We start from the raw sequence: 23,302 nt of genomic DNA on the forward strand, positions 1-23,302 counted from the left end.
CCTGTGTGGCAGAGGAAACTCTCGACAGAAACGTTCCCGTACGTCCGCCTTTTGTGGTGCGTTGCGGCTTAAACACCCGGTGAAGTTCAGCTGGGAGCGCTGGTCACATCTGAGTGGAATGTGAGGAGTTCTTCTCGCGCCGCGGTTCCTTCCAGACAGCTGGGAGGTGAATGCGCGTTCCCCCTCGACAGAAAGACGCAGAAACAGTAGACTCGATGACGCGTACGCACACTCGTTGAGGGATGACAGAGTCGTCTTGTGCTCAACTCACACTTATGTTTTCCTCTATGTATAAATAGTTACATATATACTTACGTTATTCACATGCTTATACATGTATATTGGCAAACACCTGCCCTAGCGCACGAGAGGTAGAAGGGAGTTTTCGTTGGCCGGTGCAGAAAGCCGAGAGGCTGGGCAACGCAGATCCACAGGTCCACGAAAACAGAGGGGAGAAAGCGTCGAAGACAGGCGCATTTGAGCGCTACCCAGCCACGCATGTGCGAGAACGCGTGCACAACTCATCAGCTACAATGATCCAATAATTATTTATAAGGAGACATGCAGAGGCCTTATGCTTATTTATTTATACATATATATATATATTATATATATATATATATATATATTCATATAGATAGATAGACGCGGCGGAGAGAAGGAAAGGCGTACATCGTGTTTGAGAGGTCACGGGCGAGACGCGAGTCCCTTCTGCTGAGATGGGGGGATGGCTATTTACCATTTTTCGAAAAAAGCGTCAGCTGTGGAGATCTGATTTGCGCGAAGAACGTGTGCTTGCTTTTGGTGTGACAAGAGAGTTGCATCTTGCCGCCTCGACGAAGGCACGAGAAACAGTACCTTCGCGGCAGGCGCGAAAGCAACACGAAGATCGACGTTTGCGTGGGGTGTATCTCCGAAGTGAATTTGTCTTTTATCGCTGGGGGGGGGGGGGTCGGCAAGTGACCTAGCGTTCTTTTCACGTAGCTGCACTGCAGCGCGAGGAGAGTCAGAGAAGAGGTTTTCGCAAGTTCTAGAGAGAGAAGACGAGAGCTCATGTTTGTCGACGCAAGTTGGTGTGCTTCCGAATCGCCAAGAAAAAAAGAGTTCCTTCGTCACTCCTTGGCTCCACAGAGAGTCACACGCATCTCTCTCTCTTTACCATCGCGTGTCTGCTCTGACCGGAACTAAACTGCCAAACATCGAGCACCTGTCTCTACATCTACTCGTGGGGAACGTGGGCGGTCGCAGTACACCTGCTTCTAGATGTCTACTCCAGACACAGAGAAATAAAGATACGCGCATGCATGTGTATACTTTATTGAGACCGAGATCCCCGGAGCCGAGTGTGCAGCCGAGAAGAAGGCAAGTCCGGAAGCGCGCGAAAAATACCTCTCAAAGGTTTTAGACCACCCCCCACTCTTGGTTCATGTCGAAGTGTTGTGCATCCGGACTTCGTCTCTCCGGAGAGTCGCTTTTTCTTAGAAACTGCGAAGCGACAAGACGGCGTTCGCGGCTCTCCCTCGCTGCCACAAAAAAAGCGGAGGTGTCTGTAGACACTCGACGAAGCCTGCAGTCGCACGCCGTCGTTCATTACGGCACTCTCCTGAACCCAGTGGCGCAGAGTCACGCGCATGAAGACGCCGCGGTTTTCTTCCCCTGTCTTGTATGGAAGCGTCGCGCCAAGTTCCTCGGTCTCTCAAAGTCGCAAGGCGTCAAGTGGGAGAAACTGTGCTCGCTTTGGAGACCTCAACAGGCGTTGTGTCGCGTGGTGGCGCGCCCGGTTCTTTGCATAGGCAATATATGGCCCCTAGCTGCCTGACCTCGCAGCGCGCATGTGTGGTTGCTACGCGCCGGTTGGCGTTCTGCGTCGACTAAGCTTCTTCTTTTTCCTTTTTTTTCCGACTTCTGCGCACTGCAGTCTTAAGCCGGCTGACAATTCTTCGCCTCTCATGCCCGGCTGCGGCGTGGTGCAAGTGGCTTTCCAAGCGGCAGAAAAGTCTTGTGCATCTCATCATTGCTCACCGCCGCCACGGCCGTTGTCTTCTCTCTTTTCCGCTCCGTTCCCTTCCGCTTTCAACTCGAGACGACACACGGCAGCGGGCTCTCACAGATTTCTTGCGTTTCGCGGGGCGTGAGAACTCGCCGACGGTTTGCGGCAACGCGAAGACTCTGCTTTGTCTTCCTATAAAGAGCAAGGAGACAGGGCGCGAGCGACAAGAGCGGAGGAGGAGCAGGACGCAGCAGCCACGAGGTCAGGCTGTCGGTGATCCGGTGGAACGAAACAATGGATCAGCAACCGCGTTTCTGCTCTGCGCTTTTGCCGCCCTCCTTTCGATATCTTCCGAGGCCGCGTTTTAGTGCGTAAGACAGGGGCGAGGAGAAGGACGGATAGACGGTTGAAAAAAAACGTAGCTGCTCTTTTTCTGATGCGAGGCGTCGAACAAGACTGGAGAACCGACACACGCCGGCGTAACTGCTGGCGACGCACATCCTGAAAATGGCGAAAACCAGACGATGTGGCGGCAAGACACCTGAGCACGAGGTGTCTATACACCCGAAACGTCAGACTGAGTCGCTCAACCGAACCAAGAGGACTCGTGACAGTGAAAAGGCCTCACACAGACACAAAAGTGCCTCCTATTGTTCTTCCACTTCGTTTCCTACGTCGCCTTCCTGTTCTTCGTGTACTTCATCTTCCTCTTCTTCCTCTTCGTCGTCTAACTCATCTTCCTCATCTTCGTGTAGCTCGTCTTCCTCTTCGTCGTCTTACTCATTTTCCTCTTCTTCGTCTAGCTTATCTTTCTCTTCGTCTTCTTCTCTTTCGTCTTTGTCTTCTTCCTGTGACTCTCCTGTGACTGCGTCTCTATCGCCGCTCGAACCGCGTCGTTCACCTCGCCTAGCGAGAAGCAGGCCTTCTCCCTCCTCTCCCCTCTGTTCTGCTTCTCCTCTGTCAGCTGCTTGCTCTGCCTCGTGTCTTTCTCCGCGCTCTTCTGTCGCTTCTTCCCCACACTCTTCTGTTTCTGCCTCGCCAGCGAAGGCCTCTGGCGCTTCTTCGGCACCGCGGGCGGCTCCTGCGTCCGCCCGGCGAAGCAGGCGAGAGAGGAAATCGGAAATGGCGGAGAGACAAGAGGAAGAAGTGAAGGAAAAAGACACGAAAGAACCGAAGAAGAACTCACACAAAGACAAAGAGGGGCGCGGAGAGGACAAGAACAAAGGTACGAGGAAGGCAGACAAGAACAAAGGAGAGGAAAGAGAAGACAAGAACGCCGGAGTGGAGAGGGAACATGAAAGGAGGCGACTAGAGGAGGAAGAGGAAGGAGGGACCTTGGAGCAGGCAAGCAAGCGGCTGCGACTCCGCTGTTCTCTTTCTTCTTCGGAAGACAGTGCATGCGTGTCACGTAGGACCGCCACAGATTTGCCGCAGTCCTTTCCTGGGTCTGCAGTGATGGCGAAGAGAGAAGAGACGAAAGAGACACCACGATGTCACCAGGCCGCAGAGGGCTGCGCAGCCACAGCGCCCCCAGCGGGAGACCGAGAACGTCGACGTCGAATGAAGAAAGTGGAGGATGGAGGCGAAGAAGGCGCTCGAGGCAGAGAGAAACAGACAGAAAAGGAAGAGGCAGTTGGCGAGCGAAACTCTCATGCACACAAAGATAGAGAGAAAAACATGAGAGAGGAACCAACAGAAAACGACGCAAAACCCATTGCAGAACGGGCACCGGAGAAACACAGAAAGGATGCGGCAAGCAAGTCAATAGCCGCTGAGAAAGCCATTCATTCTCGCGGACATGCGTCCCTGTTGAAGACAGAGAGACACACAATTGTCGCAAGTAGCGTTCGTCTCTCTCCTCCACCGTCGCATTCTTCCTCTCCTCGATCAGTGTCTTCTCCTTCATCGTCATCTTCGACTTCCTCTTCGTCTCCTTCACCACAGCGTTATGCTTCTCCCTCTCCTTCTTCACCGCGTTCTGCTTCTCCCTCTCCTTCTTTGCGATCTGCTCCCTGTGCCTCTTCTTCGTCGGCGTCTTCCTCTCTTGCGTCTTCTTCTCCTTCCTCGTCGTCTGCTGTTTCGCTTCGGCCGAATGAAACTCCGCCTGTGCGAGAGGGTCGAGGACAAGACAGGGCTGTTTCTTCTTCTCCAGCCTCGACTGTTGTCTCCACTCGTGAACGATATCCCGGCGCTTTGCTGCAGAATCTCCGGGCTCTTCAAAAGAGTCTGCTGGCGACAAAGAATCAGCTTCTTCAGAAGCTGCAAGCGAAAACCAATTCGACTCTCGCTCTCCCGTCTCCTCCCTCGTCTTGTGCCTCTGCGCTTTTGCCGCCTTTCAACGCACATTCCTCCACAGGGCTGAGCCATTCTTTGAGTCCACTCTCTCAGTTTAGTGCCATTAACAGGTCTCGCCTCGCCGCGCGTCGCGTTCGGCTGTCTCCGCCGTCCTCCGTGTCTCCAGTGAAAAGACAGGGTCTAGTCGGAAGTGGAGAAACCGAGGACGCCGCCTCGGTGCGCGGCGCTGCGGGCACCCGGAGTCAGCGACCGGCTTCGACCGCGTTGGGCTACAAAAGGGAGAGCCCCACCGCAGCCGTGTCTCCGGCGTCCGGAGACGCCACCAGCGCGGAGCAGTCTCGGGCCAGCCGCGCGGAGATACCAAGAGACAGACGAAGTGCATCGAGATTGAAGAGAGCGGCCCGTTCAGGCCGTTCAGAGAAGAGAGACAACCACCATCTGGAGAGTTTGTGTCAGAAGCCAGGTGCTGCTGTGATTGATGTCGAAGAACTGGAGAGTGAAGCAGAGCTTCAAAAACATGAGAAAAGACCGAGCGCGACGCATGCGCATGTCGATTTCCCAGGGTCCTCCTCGAGTTCCTGTTCCCCCCGGCTATTCACAACCCCAGCGACGACACCTCTAGCCCCAGGCGGCTTGTTGTCCTCGTCTTCATCGTCGTCGTCTTCATCTTCGTTGTCGTCTCTGGAATCCTCTGCACCCGAACGGAGACTGAAGTCGTTGCCGTCTCCACATTCTTCGAGCGTTCGCCTCGCTTGTTCTCCTTCGCATTCGTCCTCGGTGTCTGCTTCCCGCGCCGCGTCCTCTCAGCCTCCTTCCTCTGCATCTCTTCATGTGGATGCCTCGCTTCTCCACCCCGCTGGCGCTCTTGGCCCTGTGTCTGTCTCCTCGCCCTCCTTGTCCCCTGCGAAGGTCCTCGCTGGCTCTTCGCCCGCGTCGTCGCCGTATCTCTGCATGCAGCAGGAACCTCGCATCCGCTTCAGTCTGAAGAAGCCTGCAGGCAGCCCCCTCAGTGTGTCGGCGGAGCACCACCGACGTCGGGAAGCTCTCGAGCGCGAAGCCGAGGAAGGCGAAATCATTGAGTTGTCTCCGCCGAGTCGAAAGATCTCTGCGGTCTCCTGCACGCCTCTGGGGGCGCGGACCTTGCCCCGAGGGGAGGGTCACGGAGTCCCAGCGAAGTCGAAGCGAGAGAAGAGGGGAGACGCGGCGTCGTCGCAACAGCACGGAGAACGAGACAGAGAGCGAAACGGCCAGTGCAAGCCAGTTCGGGGCATCCAGCGAGCGCTGGGGGAGACGCAGCTGTTCCATCGTCCAGAAGAAGGAACGCGGTCTGGAGAGCACCCCAGGTCTGAGGGTGAGTGGAGACACAGGGAGCAGAGCCCTCGACATGTTCTTGTGAATCGTGAAGACTTGACTAGAGTTGAGCGAGAACGCACCACGCAAGTCGCTGCACAGAACTCCTCACGCGGTTTGTCTGCAAGGTTGCACGGCGAGATTCAGTCTGCTTTCTCGCCTGGGTCGGGTGCTTCTCCTTCTCACTTGAGAAGGGCGCTGCCGGCCTCTGCAGACGAGGCTTCTGAGGCCGGCATTTCTCCGTTCTCCCCGCCCCCGCAGCGAACCGCGCAAAGCGACAGCTCTCCTTTCCAGGACGTCTCCGTCTCTTTGTCTCCTTCGCGGCTTTCCTCTACCTTCGCGTCTGCCTCGCCGCTGATTCCTCAGTCTCTCTCGACTGCGTCTGTGCCTGGCTACACAAGGGCGTTCAAACCTCACAGGAGCCCGTCGAGGAGAGAAGAAAGGGGCGAAGGCGCGGCGGCGCGCAGACAGCCGAGTCAAGAAGCAGAAGGGAACAACCTCGAGAGCGGAGAGAACGGAGAGAGAGGAGACAGGTCTTCTTTCGTGGAGACGGCACCATTTCCCGGAGACGGCAGAGCACACCACTCGGGAGCTTTGGAGGCAGAGAGGTTCAGAAAGGAGGTCGGACGCATGCCCTGTAGCGACGGGGATGTGCGGAAGAACGCAGAAAGTGGAGAGGTGTCTTCGCTGTGCGCATTTTCTGGGGAAGCCGAGTCTACGTTGACGATGATTCTGACTTCTCTCTACGCCGCTTTCGTGTCTGCGGCGACCAGAGCGAGAATCGATCTCTCTGTCCTCTTCACTGCTTTCGATGAAGCCTTCATGCGGCCTCGACGCCGAGAGAGAAGGCGAGAAAAGGTTCGCGCGTCGTCGACTTTGTCTCCTCGCTCCTCTTCTTCGAGTGTGTCTCCAGAGAGGCGTTCGAGAAGCAAGCGAAAAAGCAGGGAATATAGGAGCAGCTTCTTACGCGACAGGACAACGTTTAAGACGAAGCGGAGCTCTCAAGAAAAAGGCAATTCAGCAAGGCGCTCTTCAGGGAGAGAAAGGGGAACAAGGGTGCCACGGCGCGGAGAAAGTGGAGACCAAGGGAGGCGAGAAAGACAAGCGGGAAAAGAGAGAGGGCAAGGCTTGAATGACTCGTCAACTTCGGAGGAGCAGGACGAAGGGGAAAACGTATCGTATTCCTGTCACATCGCAAGCGTGGGCTGCGGAACAAAGGCGCGGGAGAGGGGAGAGAACGCGAAGAGAGGGAGAGGGGAACGAAGGACAGTCGAGAGAAACGGAGACGTGAACAGCGAGGAGAAAGAAAGGAGGGAGAAGTTAGATTCGTTGCCGCGAAACGCAGGAGACGTCGAGGGAAGCAGCAGCGAACATCAGGAGACAGACAATGAACTCCGCATCAGCAACCGAGAGAGGGGGCGCAAACGAGGGAGAGAAGGAAGCCCACCCAGAAGAGGAGACCGAGGAGAGGAGACACGAAAAGAAACCACAGACAGGAAAACGAGCCTGGAGGAGCAGGAGAACGAGAGAGCACAGGAGAGGGTAGGAGACACCGAAGAGAAGATTGACGCGAAGAACGAGTGTGAGGCAGATGGCTTCCAAGTTCGAAAGGATTGGGAAGAAACGCTGAACAGCGGAGATTTCTACTCGCACCTTGGAGGAGAGGGGTACCTTCTCGGCTTCCAAATGGAAGCCAGTGCCCGGAAGAACGGCATGAGTTTTATAGAAAAGCTGCGAGCTTTGAAACGCTTCAAAGGCAAACCACTGCTTGGCAAATAAACGAAACCGGAGAGGTCACTGCATGGGTGTCCATGGAGACAAGTGTAGAGTTCAAATGCTCATTTGGTGAACAGTCGCTAGCTGGCGGTTTACCATCTGTCCCTGAGCAGCTGTGGCCTTCACGCGCCGACTTTTTTGTCCGTCTTTCGTATCCATGTCGTTGCACTGGTTTCCAGCGTGGACGAAAAGGGGAAGGGGCTTCTCGGTTTTCCTGTCTACCTTGTCGCTCTAAACAAACGCCCATGATAATATCGGAATGTATATCTCCAGGCATCTATAATTACTGTAGGTAAATACTGTATCTACATAATGTATATAAAAAAGAGTAACGGGGTCGGTACGGGATGTCGGATTTTCCGCGTTGTGTCTGTATCTTGGTGCCGCATTCCTCTCTGGAAAAACTGTGACGGGAACTGAAGCTTTCTTCGAGGCAGAGAGCCTTATCTTCACAGTGGAAGTCTTTTGCAACCCTCTCTGTAGCAGCTCAGAAAATTCAGACGTTCGGCAAGCGTCATTGGACACAAGGTAAAGCGGACAATACGACGCATGGAGACTCTTTGCGTAGAACTCCAGAGGCACTGAACGTTGATGTCGAGCTGTCTTCGATGGTCAATCTATGATTTTAGCCATGGGTTGTATTTCGATTCTAGGTTCTCTAGTGTGGGTGCATCACATGATGTCTGCCGGGGGGGTTTTTATTGGTGTGATCGAAATCTCCATTCATCGCATAATTTCGGTTTCTTTGGTGCCATGACCTTTGTAGGAGAGCGTCTGTTGTACATCAACACTAGCTACTGCTAATTCCACTGTAGCGGTATAGTATATAATCCCTTCTCAATAGTATAACGGGACATTAGACCGAGCCTGCGATAGATAAATACATCTTGGATGAAAATGGTACTGGATGCAAACGCCGCGGCGCAAGAAACAATCATTGGTGACAAAAAGTCAGGAAACAGGGGACACAAGAGACTTCCTCGAGATTGGTCTTCTCGGTCTTCCTGTCTCTCTCCTCCTGCGTGTCCTGTCGCTATCTTTCCCTGTCGATCCCGCACTTCTTACGGATTAGCGTCTTCCCTTTTACACCACGTTTCTCTCTCATTTTAGATGTTCACCTGGAGATGCATTCCCACTTAGTTGAGAGGCGCCCTACGCACAGTAGCCTTTGTCTCCCTCGATCTCTCGAGCTTAAACCTCTCGATCTGGACATGCGCAAGCCGTCCTCTGCATCTATGAATTTCAGCCGCGACGGCGAAGTCGACAGGAAACAGGCTGTTTTCTATCGTCGGAAATGCTGTCAATCCTCTTCCATCCGTGTGGGATTCGTCCACGCGGAGAAGCAAGCCCCTCGATTTCAAGGACCTCTTGCCACGCCAAGAGTTTGTCCCCCGTTCCTCGTGGTTGAAGTGCGTGAAACGCGGAAAAAAATCTTCGCCATCAGTGATTTGGTCGCGCGCTACACACGGTTTCCCTCTTGTTCCGGGACGCACACGTTGTCGCGTCTTGCCTTTTCTTCAGAACTATCCTTTCTCTCGATACAGAAGGAAACACACACCCTTCAGATTTTTCCTCGTTTTGGAACACTCGAGAGAGTGACGCAGACGTTCGTGTTTCTTTTCAGCTGCAAGAATATCCAGTCCTCCTGCCGTCGGTGGGTGAAGCGGAAGTGTTCCGGAGCCACGTGCAGCCAGCATAACTTTAGGGAGTGTGCGTCTCTAGGAATGGGGTGAAAAAAAGACTAATGGTGCTGGTGCATCGGTTTGCTTCCGGTGTTGCCGGCGTACCTCGGTGACTGTTCGTCTCAGTGTTTTACCGGTTCTTCCGTGTCAAGCGGCCTTTTTTCGCTTGCGGTGGAAGTTGGAGATCCGTGGCGCCGCGAAGAACGAAGTGACGTCTCCCGAGACGCGAAACCCACTTGTGTGTGAAGTACGCCTAACACAATCGTGTCCTGCTTTCCTTGAACTCGCAAAAATATTTTACCACAGTGTCTCTATTTACTCGACCTGCGGTATACGAATTTGAACCCACGACGCCACGAAATATGACGGAATGTTTTTGAATGTAACGGTACTAGCTGTAAACACAGGACTCTCTCGACAATGGTTCGGCGGCCCGGGAGACGACTGATCTGACTCCCAAGGATATGACTTCCCCACTGCTCTCAGAGATATGGTATCGAGTTGCACAAATTCGGTCAGTCTCAACTCTTTTAGGCAGCTAGTATTGGTCGCCTCATCGATTCCTCTCCCTGAGCTCCTGTCGCTTGAGAAAACGTGTCTCATGCGGTTTAAGCTTTCTCGGGGGCCCGAAGAAAACCACAGAACGGCGTTACCCCCCTCCGGTGCAACGATGATGGGCCATGGATCGGCTACGGTTCACAAGCGTCGTTAGCCTCGGACCTACGGGGTGCCCACTTCTTTCTTTTTGCCAGCAGTTTTGTTATCCAATCTCTCAACGCTCGTGCCTGCTTCACAGATAGATTCGATTTGCGTTGCACACTGAAACACTCTCGCATTCTTGCTGTTTTAGTGGAAGAATACATCGTCTCTCAATCCGAAAACAGGGAACTGTGACTCGTGAAGGAAACCGCGCAGAGACCCGTCCGCCGCTACGGCAACGGCGCGAGAAGCAGCAAGCTTCGCGTTTGTTTCTTTTCCTTTTAGCCTCGGAGAGAGAGGGGACAGCATGTGGAAACACGTGTTTAGCGAGCCTGTTCTAGGCTTTCTTTGGCATGGCTTCTCACGTTCATGGCTTCTTGTGCAAAGCCGTTTCTTTTGGATGCACGGTCTTTGCCTCACCCGAAAGCTCGAATTCTCCGATTTTTAGTGAGGCCACCGAATTCTGCGACACGGTAATATTTGGGATTCCCGCCTTTTCTTGCTTCTTTCCTCTGTTCTTGGGACTCGGGAGAGCCCGCCTTCTCGGTACCCGGGCACTGCGCCAAGCCATAGGCATGGCATGCGCTCCAATCTTTTCTGCCGAGCGTGTCCGTTGCATTTCTCTCCCCACAACCGGCTCGAGGCTGCGAGGCGAAACTTTCGGTTTCCACTCTCTCAAGCTCACCCGAAACTTTATCTGCTCAACTGCCGGGTCGCGTCCGCATTCAGTCGAGGCACCCTTCGGCGGCCCTCATGGTGAGGCCAGCACAGCTCGAGCACAGCCCCGTTGTGCAGAAGCTCTCGTTGCGTTTGCAGCGATGATGAGGCAAAATCTACGCGACTGAAATTGGAATACAGACCCACAGAACCGACTAGCGGATGCCAGTGGGGCAGTTCTTCGATGTTTGGCGCCATCTGTCCGCCAACCCCCCGTTTAGCCCCCCTCCAAAAGGGCTCGAGTTTCGCAGACTGCGCTCAGACGCCTTCACAGGCGTCTTTTGTGTCAAATACAGAATGCGCGTTTCGTTGGAAGGCAATGTGCGCGGGCTGTCGGTTCAGAACTTCAAGAACACGGGGTGCCGAGAGTGCCGGCTCGCTGCCTTTCCCCCGCTTAACGCGCGTTTCGCTCCGAGGCGGTGCATCCTAACTCGATTACTTTGAAGGCGGTTTTTCTGTTTCCTTTCTCAACAGAAGACTCCCAGCCCCCCTTTAACCACAGTTTCCGTGTCTCTGTGCGGCCTCTGCTTTTTGCGCAACTGGATAGGCGAAAGGGCGTGTGCCCACCTGACCTTCGAACGCAGTGTGTTCTCCCCGGGTTCTTTCTGCTACGCGAAGAAACACGAATTCTTCTGGCAAGACGCGCGTCACTCCTTTTAGGCCACGTCTGGAGCGTTCAGCGCCAACTAACACGCTCAACAGCGAAAGTTTTCTCGAAAGCTCGCACAACTGGGACGACTGAGGCAAACACAGAGCTGGCTGATTTACAACAGTGCAAGTGTGCACCTCCCGCCGCGCGATGGCATAATTCCACATAGAGGAATTTCGGAATTTTTCAACGTTCTTCCGCAGGCTTCTCTCCTTGGTCTCTTCCTGTGCACGAACAAGCAGGCGCGTTTCTGCAGAGTCTATCGAAGTGAACCCCCGTCTGGTGTAAGACAGAAAAGACTGGAACCCGGCGGCTGTGAAAGAGTGGACTTGTCGTCTCGACACACGTCTGGTATTTCGTGTGGCGACAGACTACGGGGAATTACCTCGGCGTTTCGCACCAAGCAGGACACCCCTGATTTTCGCAGCTCGGCCTCAGCCACGCGGTGCGTCGAACAAGTTCCTGTTCCCAATTTCAGGTGTTTCTCGGGTGTTCGTACACCTGAAATCCCGCAAATTGCGGACTCGGGAGTGGACGCGGGAGCTTTTAAGAGGGGGGAATCGCACGGGCAGACACGCGTTAGTGGGCGGCATTCCACCTTTCTTCTTTCGGCCGGACACGCTCGTAGCTATCTGCTTATTTCCCCCCATGCGCGCGCAATATCGGAGAGCCGAGCGTCGGGATGTGCTGGCGACTCTTCCATTGAGGCTGCGCGAGGTCAGCTGTTTCCAAAGTTGTGCGTTGCGGCACTCGACGAATTTTGCGCGACTGCGGCGCGAACAGGTCGCAGCCGGTAAAAAGAGTGTTTCCTTTCCCTACTTTTCCTGCTGTCTTGCGTGAGTGGACGCGGATCCCTCGAGTTGTGGCAGGTGTGTCGTCCGGCGTGGCGTTCGTCGGACATCTGCCTCGCCGTTCTCCTCCGTGACAACCCGTTTTTGTTCTCGCGGTCAAACCGCACTTCTTTCCGCAGTTGTCCTCGTTTCTGGCGCCCGCGCCTTTTCCCCTCGCCCTCTCTCTCTGTGTTGGAACGCGAGCACGCGTCTCCGCGGTACCTCGCTCGCAGGACCACCCGGCAGGGAGGGGTCTTTTCTTGCACAGCGTTCGTCTTTTCGTTTTTCGCCGGCTCTTCCCTGGCGGCTCGGACGAGAAACCTGGCCATTTCGCGCGATTCAGGTGAGTCGCATTGCTGCGGCCTTTTGTCCCGAATTCGCTTCCGTCCACTTCTGCAGCTTCCCCTCTCTCCCCGTCCATCTGAACGCACAGGGTTACCAGAGAGAGAACCACGCCGCCTGCGGACGGCCGGCAAGCGTCTGCGTTGTCTACCTACCCAGAAGGGGCGTGGTGGCACAGAGCGAAGGGGGAGAACCCTGCTGCGCGCGCGCGAGCAGGGGACTTTTAGCGAGGAATTCCGTCTTTGGGCGCGCTCGCGTTCTCGACGCCAGATCTTTTCTCTTTTTCGCTCTTTCCCGTCCGTATCTGTGCAAGAAAGATGAGGGCGAAGAGTGAACGCGTCTACAAGCCGGGCGCCAAGGAGGTACGTTTCGAGCGTTGATTCCAGTCCGAGTTTCTGACCAGCGTGCTCCACAAAGACAGGAAACGAGAGAGCGTTGTGGGGTTTCGCGAGAGACCCGTCTCTCTCCACTACCTTTTTCGGAGAAGCGATCGAATCGGTCGCTCTCTGCTGGCGTAGACACCCTTTCTTCACCTCAGCCATGGGGAAAAACCGTGTCTGGAAAAAACAGAGCACCACTGCACGCCTCAGAGTGTGCCGAGCGGGTGCGGCGCTGCGCGTCGGTCGCCCAGGGTCTTCTCTTCGCTTTCTGTTCTTTCTGCCCTCGCTCTGCCGCTAGAAATCATCGAAAAGAACAACGTCTTGCCGAGCTTCCCTCTGATTCCCCTGGAAATCTTATTGGCTAGCTGTTTTTCCCGGCTTTCCCTTTGTGGGGTGTCTGTACACCCGATCGCGGATGTGTTGCCACTGCGCCGCGCTCTTACTTCGGTATTCCGGCTCGCTGTACACATTCAGGACCTCTCGGCCTGGCGCGTGCTTTTGTTTCGTCGAAAAAACCGGCACCTTTCTCGTTCTTTATTAAATGTCGCGCCCGCCACAACTCGAGAAACAGCTGTCAGGCCGCGTGCTTCCCGCACAGGGAGCTTGTTCGCATCCAAGCGACTACACATACCTTCTTCCTCCTTTCCCTTCCTCGTTTTGCTTCTTCTTTTTGCCTTGTTTTCAGTGTCTCTCTTGAATTCCTGTCGTCTCTCCCATGCGGCACCGTCCCTGGTGTGTACATCCACCTGTTTCTTGTCCGTTGCCTTGCCTGTCTTCAGGAATGGCGAGTGGTCTACTGGATATACCCTCAAGAAAAACTCAAAAACAATCGCAAACAGGTTTCTTTCTCTTCCATTGTAAGTCCGGACGCAGCTTATGTTAACAACTTCCACATTTTCCCTCGTGGACCTTTCACTTAGAACGCATGTCTCTCTGTGTGCGCCTCGAGGGACCCGGGACACCCTCGAGGCTTGAAGTTTGCCAAGGGAGAAAGCCCAGAGTCGTTTGCAGTGCTTTTTCAAAGGAACAGGAGCCTAACAGTTGATGTTAGGAGACCCAAGGGACGAACAAAGCACAGTTGTCGTCGTCTGGCGTTCGTACTCACTCCGAACAGCGATACGGATTCTGTGAATGCATGCATTGTGAAAGTCTTCGATGCTGCGATTTGGCGCGTCCTAGAGAAGCGCACAGGCGTGGATACGACTGTGTGAGAGTATCTAACTGTACAGACCCACCCTTGCGCAGAGGTCGACATGCGTTCTCCTCAAGCGTGGCATGTCGACATGCAAGAAGTTCAGACGCGCGGAAACAACCGCATTCATGCGTTTCCGCTCATGTGGGTTTCGAGCGAGGCATGCCGACAGAGAGAACATTTTTATGTCCTGGTATGGTTTCGTCCCTGCATGTGCACCTGTCTGCTGGATGGAGGGCAAGATTGTTCGATAAGGAGCTTTTCCGTGCTGTCTGTCAGGCAGGAACTGCGAATGCGTCTACGCATTTCTGTCCGCTTCCCCCCTCGTTCAGCGAACAGCTTGTGAAGGGTGTTGCGCCTCTTCCTTCGAAGTCCTTTTTCTGTCTGTTCCTTTTCCGGTTCTCCCGCAGAGGCGCTGCGAACCTGTTACGCAATTGTGCGCGTGTCGATGCGTTGCCTTCGCACCGCGAGCGTGGAAACAGATCTCTGCGAGTATGTGCATGTTTCTGGATTTCTTCTCAGAAATATGGAGACCAGGGAGCCCAGAACAAGGCGTGGGCAGTGATTCGGTACATCAACCACTTTGGGCGGGTGCCTGAGGACATCAAGAACCCACCGATGACTCTGGAGGCCTGCTGCAACTTGTGTTATCCTCACTGCATCAAAGAGCACGTAGCTTCCTGTCCGAACTGCGTCGATCCCCCCACAGAGCGCTATCACCACGGCGTTGGCTCGCCAGCGGTCTCTTGCGCGAGTTCTTCTGCGGGACCTTCCCCAGGCTCCTCCAGTGCGGTCTGGCGCAAGAAGAGCGACGACAAGGGCGAGGGCTCGGGCCTTTCGTCCCCGGCGTCTGCACACCCGCGGGCCTTCCCCACGCAGACAGAGAGCGCGGACGAGAAAGACGACGACTGTCTCTCCTCGCTTCCCGACTTGACGCCCCTCGACTCGCTGTCTCCGATGCTCTCGGCCTCGACCTGCGACCTCCGCGCCGGGCGGAAGGAGGGTGACAAGTCCCCACCTCTTGCGGGGGACAGCCGCCGAAACTCCCTCAGCGTCGGCTGCGCGGGCGCCACGGCCTCGCCGGCCTTCGCCGGGCCGAAGCCGGGGCCGCTCCCGGGAGCTTCGCCTCTGAAGCCTGGGAAGCGGAGCGCGAACAGCAGCCGACGGAGCAGCGTTTCGCTGCGCGGTCCGCCGGGGGCGCGCGTCGGAAAGACCCGGAGGGTCGACGATCGCCGCGCCGGCACCGAGGACGGGGACTTGGACGACTTCGCCTCCTCGCCCGACCTCAGCAGCGTCGCCAGCAGCGCCAGCTCGCCGCTTGTCGGCGTCGTGACTCGCGGGTCCTCTTTCCAGAGCAATCCACCGTTCTCGCCGCTGCTGCTTCCCGGCTCCGCCACGGCTGCCACCCGCGCCGGCAAACTCGAGGGCTTGAAGCTCGGAGGTCCGCGCAGTGTCGGGACTCCGAGCGTCGGACCGGCTGGGCCTCCACCTGTTTGTGGGGACTCTGAGGCGAATGCTTCGGGCGAGGGTGCAGGCGGAGGCGGTCCGCGCGAGTTCTCCAAGGTTGGGCGACAAAGTCGAGGCCGCCGGCCGTCTCTCGGATCAGCTGGGGGCGAGTCCCAGGGCCCGATCGTTGAGGAGGAGAGCGCGTGGGGTCGCGAGGACCAGACGGGCGCGCTTTCGCTGCTGCCTCCCCCTGCCTTCTCTCCGGCTGCGGGGCCTGCGCAGTCGCGGGATGAGGCCTTCTCGTCGAACGAAGGCCGTGAGCACGGAGGCCCGCTACATCTGTCTGCGAGGCCGGCGCAGGCCTCGACCCGCTCGCTTCTCGTCGACGCTGTTCAACAGCTTTTGAGTGGGGCGAATCTCCGGAAAAGCTTGCTGTCTGGCGATGACGAGGGGGGCTCTCAAAACAGCTTCGCGGGACGATCGCCCGGGGACCCGCGCCCGACCGCCGACGCCGGAGGCAGATCGGAGGATCGGCAGAGCGTCCTCGCGTCGAGTGCGGAGGCCCTGCTGATGTCTTTGAAGAAAGGAGCACGAAACTTCGACCAAGAGGGAGCCCAGGGCGCGGGGGGTGTCTCCCTGTCGTCGACGGCGGCGCTGCTCGCGGCTGTAGCCCTGCGAGTCAAGGAGCGGGAAGCGGCGAAGGCGAAGTCCGAGGAAGAACCCAACAGCGTCGGCGCGCCCAGCGGCGCAGGAGGTGGAAAAGGGAAGCCCGTGCTTCCTGGCCCCGCGGCCGCACTCGAGGGGCCTCCCGAGAAACTCCCCAACTCGCCGCTGTCCACTGGACTCGGAGGTGGCTATGGGGCGCGCAGCCCACTGCCGGGTGCAGGCTCGGCGGCCGGGCGGGGGTCTTGTCGGCCAGTCTCTGGAGGTCCTTCTGAGGGTGGGCGAGGCGTGGTGGGTCAAGGCGCGGGTGAGAAGAAAGTGAAGGAAGACGAGGTGGACCAAGACGAACAGATTCAGCGACTGCACCGGTTTCTGAACGCCAATGGAATCGTTGTGACCGAGGCCTTGCAGGCAGCAACCGCGGGGAACGGACCCCGCAAAGCTGGGCTCCGAGGCGCGGACGAAAACGACAAGGCCTTGGTGTCTGTGAGGGCGCGCCTGGCATCGGGGCCTGGTCCCGCCAGCGCCTTCCGGTGCGCGCCGCGGACCCGCGGGAACACAGTCCGCGAGGCGCCCTGGAGACCCAACGCGCAAGGCGGACCACCGTTGGGGGCCAGTTTGAGTGCGCAGCGGGGCAGCGGGCAGAGTTTCGATGGCCCCGGAGGGGAGAACGACGAAAAGCTCGGCGAGGAACGAAAAGACGAAGGCATGGTGAACGTCTACCAGGTGTATGCACAACATATTCTCCACGACATGGGGCAGAGTCAGGTGGCTGGGGCTCGGGACGGACCTGACCCACTGAAGGAGCTGCTGCGGGCGTCGAACTTCTTCGCGATCGACGCTCGAAAACGTCTCCTGCTGAGGACTGGCGGATGCAGGGGCCGACGCGGGGACGATGACCTCGACAGAACGGGTGTCCCGGCGCATGCAAGCGGCCGGACCGGCGAGAGCCCGCCGCTGAGCCCAGAACGTCGAGCCGAATCCCGGGCCCCCACTCCGCCGGAGTTTGGCGGCGCGGGCCCCAGTTCTTCTCGAGGGCGCGGGTGTCTCCCGGCTGTGGGTTCGGGGGTGACGACTCGGATGACGACTCGCGCGGCCACCCGGGCGAGCCGCGGTGGGTGCGGCGGCGCGCTCGCCAACGGCGGCGAGGAAGACAAGGAGACTCCCTGGATGTGCAACGGGGTACCCGTGAGCTGCAGAGATCCGTTCCTGAGCGAAGACAAGGACATGCAGCAGTACTACAACTGTGGGCAGTACGCGGGGGACCCTTGGGGCGTGGACCGGACCCGGCTCGCAGGCCTCGGGCTTGGGGCCTCGGGGCTGCAGACCCGGCGACAGGGCCTCCGGAGCGCGGCGACGGAGGAGGAGGACGACGAAAAGGAGGAGGAGACTGAGCCTACGCACGATCCGACGACGTTCAATTGGCAAACGAACTCAGCGATTCGTCAGCAGAAAGCCGCTCTCAAGCTGCTGAAGGAAATCACGCAGTGGGGCTGGAAGTCGATCTACGAACACGAAGACTTCTTCCTCGAAAAGCTCGTGAAGAAGCAACTGAAGACGGCGGAGCTCGTCCTAGAAAACGAGATTGTCAAGTACTCTTTCCCGCAGCTCGTACCTGTCTTGGGCGCCGACACAGACCGAAACGCGCGCCTGCAGAAGGGCCGCAGCCGGAGAAAGGACGGACTCCTCGCGGCTTGGGGCCGCGAAAGCCGGGCGTGGTTGCGGGTCGCAGGCGACGGGGAGACGTCAAACGGGGCGAGACCTGCAGAGGAGGCAGACGAAGAGCGAGAAGAAAACGCGCCGCAGCGCGAGGTCCGCATCGAGCCCCAGGACTTCTTTTCAGGCTGCGACTCGCCGGTCCGCTGGGGCGCAGGCGAAGAGGGCGACCTGGTCCCCGCGTCCGAGGACCGAGAAGAGGGCCTCCGCTCGGCCTCCGAGGAGCGGTGGCGGGGCGAACTGGTTGTCGAGCAGGAATACCACATGATTCACGGACCCATGTGCAGGGCGACGCGCCGAGGCTGCGGACCGGTCTCCGCGCAGGCGGCACCCCACGGCTCTCACTCGAATTCGGGGGGACAAACGGCCTCGGAATGTCCGCCTGGAGGCGAGGACCCTGTGGGGTCTCTATGTGAGGCAACGGCGAAGCAGTTTCTGGAGAATCCCGAGGAGTATTCGCGGCTGATGGCCTGTCAGGCTGGCGCGAAAGGCGAGGCCTTCGTGACGGTTGCGGAGGCTTTGGGGTCGACGCGCGGGGGACTGGCGTCGGGCCGCGAAGGTGGAGACACCACAGAGGGACAACGCAGGGAGAAAACGCCTCTCAGTCTCGAATGCCTCGCGCGGCTCCTCGCCACTGCTGCGGCGCACCGACAGAAAGCTGCAGGGGCCTCGGAGGCCCCGCGACGCTGGCGACCGCGGTCGGAACCGGCCCGCGACGCCCCTGGAGCCCCAGGCCCCGGGGGGGCGCCACCCCAGGAGGGCGCGGCACCGCGGCCTCTCGGAAATCGCGGGACGAGGCCAGGGCCTTACTGTGGGGGAGCGCAGCCGGTGCCTGGGGGTGCGGAGGTCGGGCTTCCAGCTCGTCTCCTAAACGCGCTTCGGGGTCAAAGCAATGCGATGGACGGCGCCCAGGCCGCCCTGTCTCTTGAGGATGACTCGCAGGCCGCGGAGACCGCCCGCGCGACTCCAGGGGGAAAGGGATCTTCCCTCCCGATGAAGGCGTGGCTGGAGCGGCTGCTGTCGGCTGCTCGTCAGACAGGCCTCCCAGCAGGCCCAAATCTCCCGACTTCTGTCTCTGGCTCGGCTGCTGCGGCCAAGGCGGCGACAGGGTCTTCGTGTGCCTCGGCTTTGATCGATCAAGTGACGCGACTCCTCGCGAAGCGACAGGAAGAGCGAAGGCTCATGCAAATGCGCGAGGTCGAGAGGAAGCTGCTGCAGATGCGTGACGAGCAGCGAGTGAGAAGGAACGTCCACATTGGTGGCGAGGACCGGCGCGCCCGTGGGCTTCCTGGCCTCTCTCTGCGTACACAGACCGGCGGACCGCAGAAGAAGAGTGTGCCGGTGCCCCAGACGTCCGACCGTGAGGCGGGACAGGAGCCGCAGGGGGCTCGTGCGTCGCCGGGCCGGCGCTCAGTGGGCTTCTGGACCCGGAGCGCGGGCGGCGAGACCCCACAGGAGACAGGCGAGATGGAGACAGACCGAGGAGAGACTGGTGGGGAGCGAGGAGGGGAAGGACTCCAGGGTGACTCGGAGCTGAGCGAGAAGGAACTGGCGGAACCGCGTGGACGCCAGGAAGGATGCACCGGCGAAGGCTTGGAAGGCGGTGTCTCGAACAGACTGTCTCCGGCGTTTCTGTCGAAGGTGGGCTTTGGGAGGAACTCAGGTCTTGCGGCTTCGAAACCTGACAGTGGCGTAAGCGAGGAAACGCACTCGACTTCGACGGCGTCTGCGGCGAGAGGCCGTTTCTCTTCCTTCGCCGCGACGCTTCGAGCTTCGGGGGCTGTCGCCTCGCCCGCATTCGCCTCTGCAGGTTCGAAGGAGGAGCGCGGCTCGTCCTCGAAGGCGGGAGTTCTGGCCGGGACAGGCGCCTCGACAGAAAACGGTTTCTCAGGAGTGGCGAGTGAGGGAGTGAGCACGGCCCACACGAGCGCCGCGGCCTCGCCGTCCTTCCCCGCGGCCGCTGCCTCGAGCGGAGCCCAGGCGCAGGGCTCTCTGGGGAGGAGGGTGGGGCCAGCGGAGACGGAGAAGAAGCGAGCTCGGGAGAGTTGCTCGGAGAGTCCGGGAGGCGGCTTGCCTCAGAAACAGGCCCGGGCAGAGCGAGAGGGGAAGAGGAGCGATGGATTTCTCTCCGCAGGCGCGAAGAATCCGATTCCGCCCTTCCTCTCCACAGGCGCGGGAGGGAGCAGCGCGGGAGAGGTCAACAGCAGCAGCAGCAGTTCTGGGTACTTTTCCTCTCTGAACGAGGCGCCGGGGCCATGCTGGACCGGCGAGGAGGTTTCCACGAGCGAAGGCAGTCTCGCGCTGTCCTTCTCGGCTTCTTCGGGGACGCTGTCGGGACATCGCGAAGAGACGCCGGAGTACGCAGCTGCAGGCGAAGTCTGTTACGAGAAACACGGCCAGACAGTGCCCAAGGGAGAAGAAGAATCCGCGTGCGAACGCTTCGCCGCGGAGCCGTTTCTCCGCACAGAAGCGGTCGGAACAGACACACACCAAGCCGACTAGGTCGAGAGCACCTCACGCGCGGTCGCAGGGGGGGGGGGGAGACGCCGGAGGGGAAGCGAAAAGAGGGACAGAAAAAGGGGGGGACCGTGTGTGCACTCCTGTGGAGGTGAAGAAACCAGGATTGTGGGTCGTCAAAATCAAAGTCTTCGCGACGGCAAAAACGAACTGGGCAGTCGCAGGACTTGAGGAGAAACAGGGAACCGCCGGTGAACAGGCGACAAGACAGAGAAGTCTTCAAACATGTCTCGATCCTGTGTACACAGAAACGTACACACCCATCTGCATGCATCCCCTTCTTCAGTTTATTGCATGCGCATATTGCGTTTTTTTCTCTTGTAAGGATACGTTTTCAACGGTTGTCTGGAACTGTGGGGTCTCTCGAATGCAGATCTGTGCTTTTTAAATTGACTATTTCAAACTCTTTTTCGCGGTCTCTTCAACTTGTTCCACCACGTATCCCGCGTACCGGGTGCGAGGGGCGATGTCTAAAGAGCTCTTCCTTCTCTGCCAGGTGCTCTCTCACCTTGTCTTTCAGCCAGGGGCTGGAGAGCCGCAGGCGCAGCGTGTCTCTGTGCCGCTCTCTTTTTTTCTCTCGTTTCTTTTCTCTTCTCTGAAGCGAAAAGCCTCGGCGACCTGGAAACGCATGCGCCTTCCAGGGACACCATGCACTCTTGCACTTGACGCGACGACGGCTCTCTGCTGGCCCAAGCTTCTGAACGAACTCCTGACGGATGCATGCATCAAAAGGCCCTCGCACGGCTATTCGCCTGCTCGCAGCCCCACAAATCTACACAGACATCTTCGTTTTCTTTTGGACATTTGCCAACGTCACCTGCGTTTCCCTCACGCGTGTAGGAGGCCCAAGTGGCTGTATACACATTCGTATGTACATCTCCATCTGTCCGTGTACATATATGTGTATATTTATATGTATTCATATATTTATATATATTTATATATTTATATGTATATATATATATATATATTTATATGTATGTGTAGCGTCGTGTGCATTTACTTCTAGCTGTTCCTCGCATGCACGTTGTTTTGAGGAGTCTCGTGGGTGCCTGTCTCGTTCGGAGAAGAAAGGAAAGAGCCTGGGAGGAGAGAGCAGAGGTGTGCGAATTCGTTTCACGGAGGCATGTTTTCTGGAGTCTGCCGAGAGCGTGAGTGGGTGTGCGACGCAGGGGGGCTGACAGGAAAGTCGCCTCGAAGGCTGTGGGGTGTCTCTGTTCAGGAAGACCACTCTGGTGTTACTGCATGCGTTTTTTTTAGTTCCTTGCGAGTTCCAGACTCGATTTTGATACAGGGAGAGGGGAAGCGGAGAACTTGAAGTCGGGGGAAAAGTCTTCTCCCGCCAGGGCGCACGCACAGGCGCGCGTTTCAAGCGAGGCGGTGCCATCATTTTGTACACTCGACAAATGTCAGCGAACTGCTCTGTCGCGTCCAGAGTCGAACGAGCAGAACCATGCTCTTCTCGTTTGTGCGTCTCCGAGACGGCTCGAAGGAGAGGACAGGAGCTGTCACATCCAGCGTGTAGGAAGCGAAAGGCCAGAAGACACAGGAAAAGGAATCTACACATCGGTTTCTCGCAGAGGTCTTCGATGAAAGGAGGGCGCTTGAAAGCAGCTGCGGACGCAGAGGCTTGTCGCTCTCTCACACGGGTGCGTCGGTGTCGCGGGGCGTCTCGCTAAGCGTGAGTGAGAGAAGAGCGACTGAAAATCGCAAGCAAAGAAACTTGACCTCTTGTTTCTGCATAGGCCAAGAAAGTTGGCGAACAAAGGAGAGTCCGCGGAGAAGGGGAGGGGTGAAGCTTCAGAAGCAACAGCGAACAAGCACAAAGAAAAGCAGGCAAACCACATCCGAACTGAAACTCGGCTTTTTTTGCGTTTAGCGCGTACACCCGTCTGAAGTGCATGGCGAGCAGTGACTCTGCAGCCTCGCAGAAAGAGTGGAAAAACGCCCTTTCTGGCATTTGCGTCTGAGGCAAAGTGTATGCACACACACAAACGCCCACATCGACCTGCTTCGAAACGAACTCAGCAGAAAGCGACAGACAACCTCTCCGGAGATACGCGACTGTGAGACCCCCTTCCACAACAGGTGAAAGTGCATCTGCCTCTATCTGTGTCTACAAAGCAGATAAAAGGTCTCTGTATGAAGAGCCTCTGAGAGAGGCTGAGGTTTGTATGTATGTGTGTGAATTCGCCGTGTCTTCGTCGCTCTGTGCTGGGGACTCGCGTTTCGCGCACAAGCCGACGGGGGGAACGGGGACAGAACAGCGGAGACAAAGTTCTCTCTCTCTGACCGCCTGCATGGCCTTTTGTTGCAGAAGGGTCTGGAGAGAGGCTGAGAAGACTTCTCAGACCTCGCTGAAGAAGAAACGGGGCGCGCATGCACGCGGTGGAAAAACCTAATCTTTGTTTCAGAGTCACCACGAGAGAACGTCTACACGCGCTACTGACGCGAGGGGTCCGAGTTAAACATCTCGTGACACAAGCAAAAAGAACAGTGTCTCTCCACAAAAACAGTCCTTCCCTTGCCGAAGCACAGATGTCCTACACATGCAAACTCGCTTCTCAACAGTCCCAGTCACATCTACACAAACAGCTAGCTACACATGTGTAAAGTTATGCCCATCTATCCCTGCAAGCACATATGTATATACATACATGTATATCCGGCGATCTATAGTTCTGCCTGTATAGGTATCTATATATCTATATGTATATATATATATATATATATTTATATGCATGGGTACGTCTGTATGTATGTGTCTATTCATCCATTTGCACATGCACGGATCTATTTGAAGATCTATTTGCATGCATACACATCTGTCCATCTACGAATGCGTACCCCCTGTACGTATGTACGTCAAGAAATCTGTTGATACGCCGATCGTCGCAGACTAGCACAGTGTGGAGTTCGTCGGCGCCGGTCACTTTTTCCTCCCAAACGGAGGAAAGACGAGGAGAAAGGAAGGCCGGGCAGAGAAGAAAAGCTGTTTTTTCACTGGTCTGTTGAACATCCGAGACGGTCGGGAACAACGGCAGAGAGCAAAAACGGC

General features: G+C 57.2%; 2 protein-coding genes across 2 annotated transcripts; both read left to right on the forward strand.

The window, feature by feature from the left end:
- Positions 1–1,906: 1,906 nt before the first annotated feature.
- Positions 1,907–9,141, forward strand: TGME49_214130 (hypothetical protein). Its single transcript, XM_002370705.2, has one exon. It carries the CDS (start codon positions 2,498–2,500, stop codon positions 7,412–7,414), a length of 4,917 nt encoding a protein of 1,638 aa, XP_002370746.1. The 5' UTR covers positions 1,907–2,497; the 3' UTR covers positions 7,415–9,141.
- Positions 8,305–23,282, forward strand: TGME49_214140 (hypothetical protein). Its single transcript, XM_002370706.2, has 3 exons — positions 8,305–12,692; positions 13,490–13,567; positions 14,425–23,282. Exons 1-3 carry the CDS (start codon positions 12,648–12,650, stop codon positions 20,227–20,229), a joined length of 5,928 nt encoding a protein of 1,975 aa, XP_002370747.1. The 5' UTR covers positions 8,305–12,647; the 3' UTR covers positions 20,230–23,282.
- Positions 23,283–23,302: the final 20 nt, after the last annotated feature.

Source organism: Toxoplasma gondii, chromosome X (assembly GCF_000006565.2).
Source record: "Toxoplasma gondii ME49 chromosome X, whole genome shotgun sequence".
NCBI classification, from domain to species: Eukaryota; Apicomplexa; class Conoidasida; order Eucoccidiorida; family Sarcocystidae; genus Toxoplasma; species Toxoplasma gondii.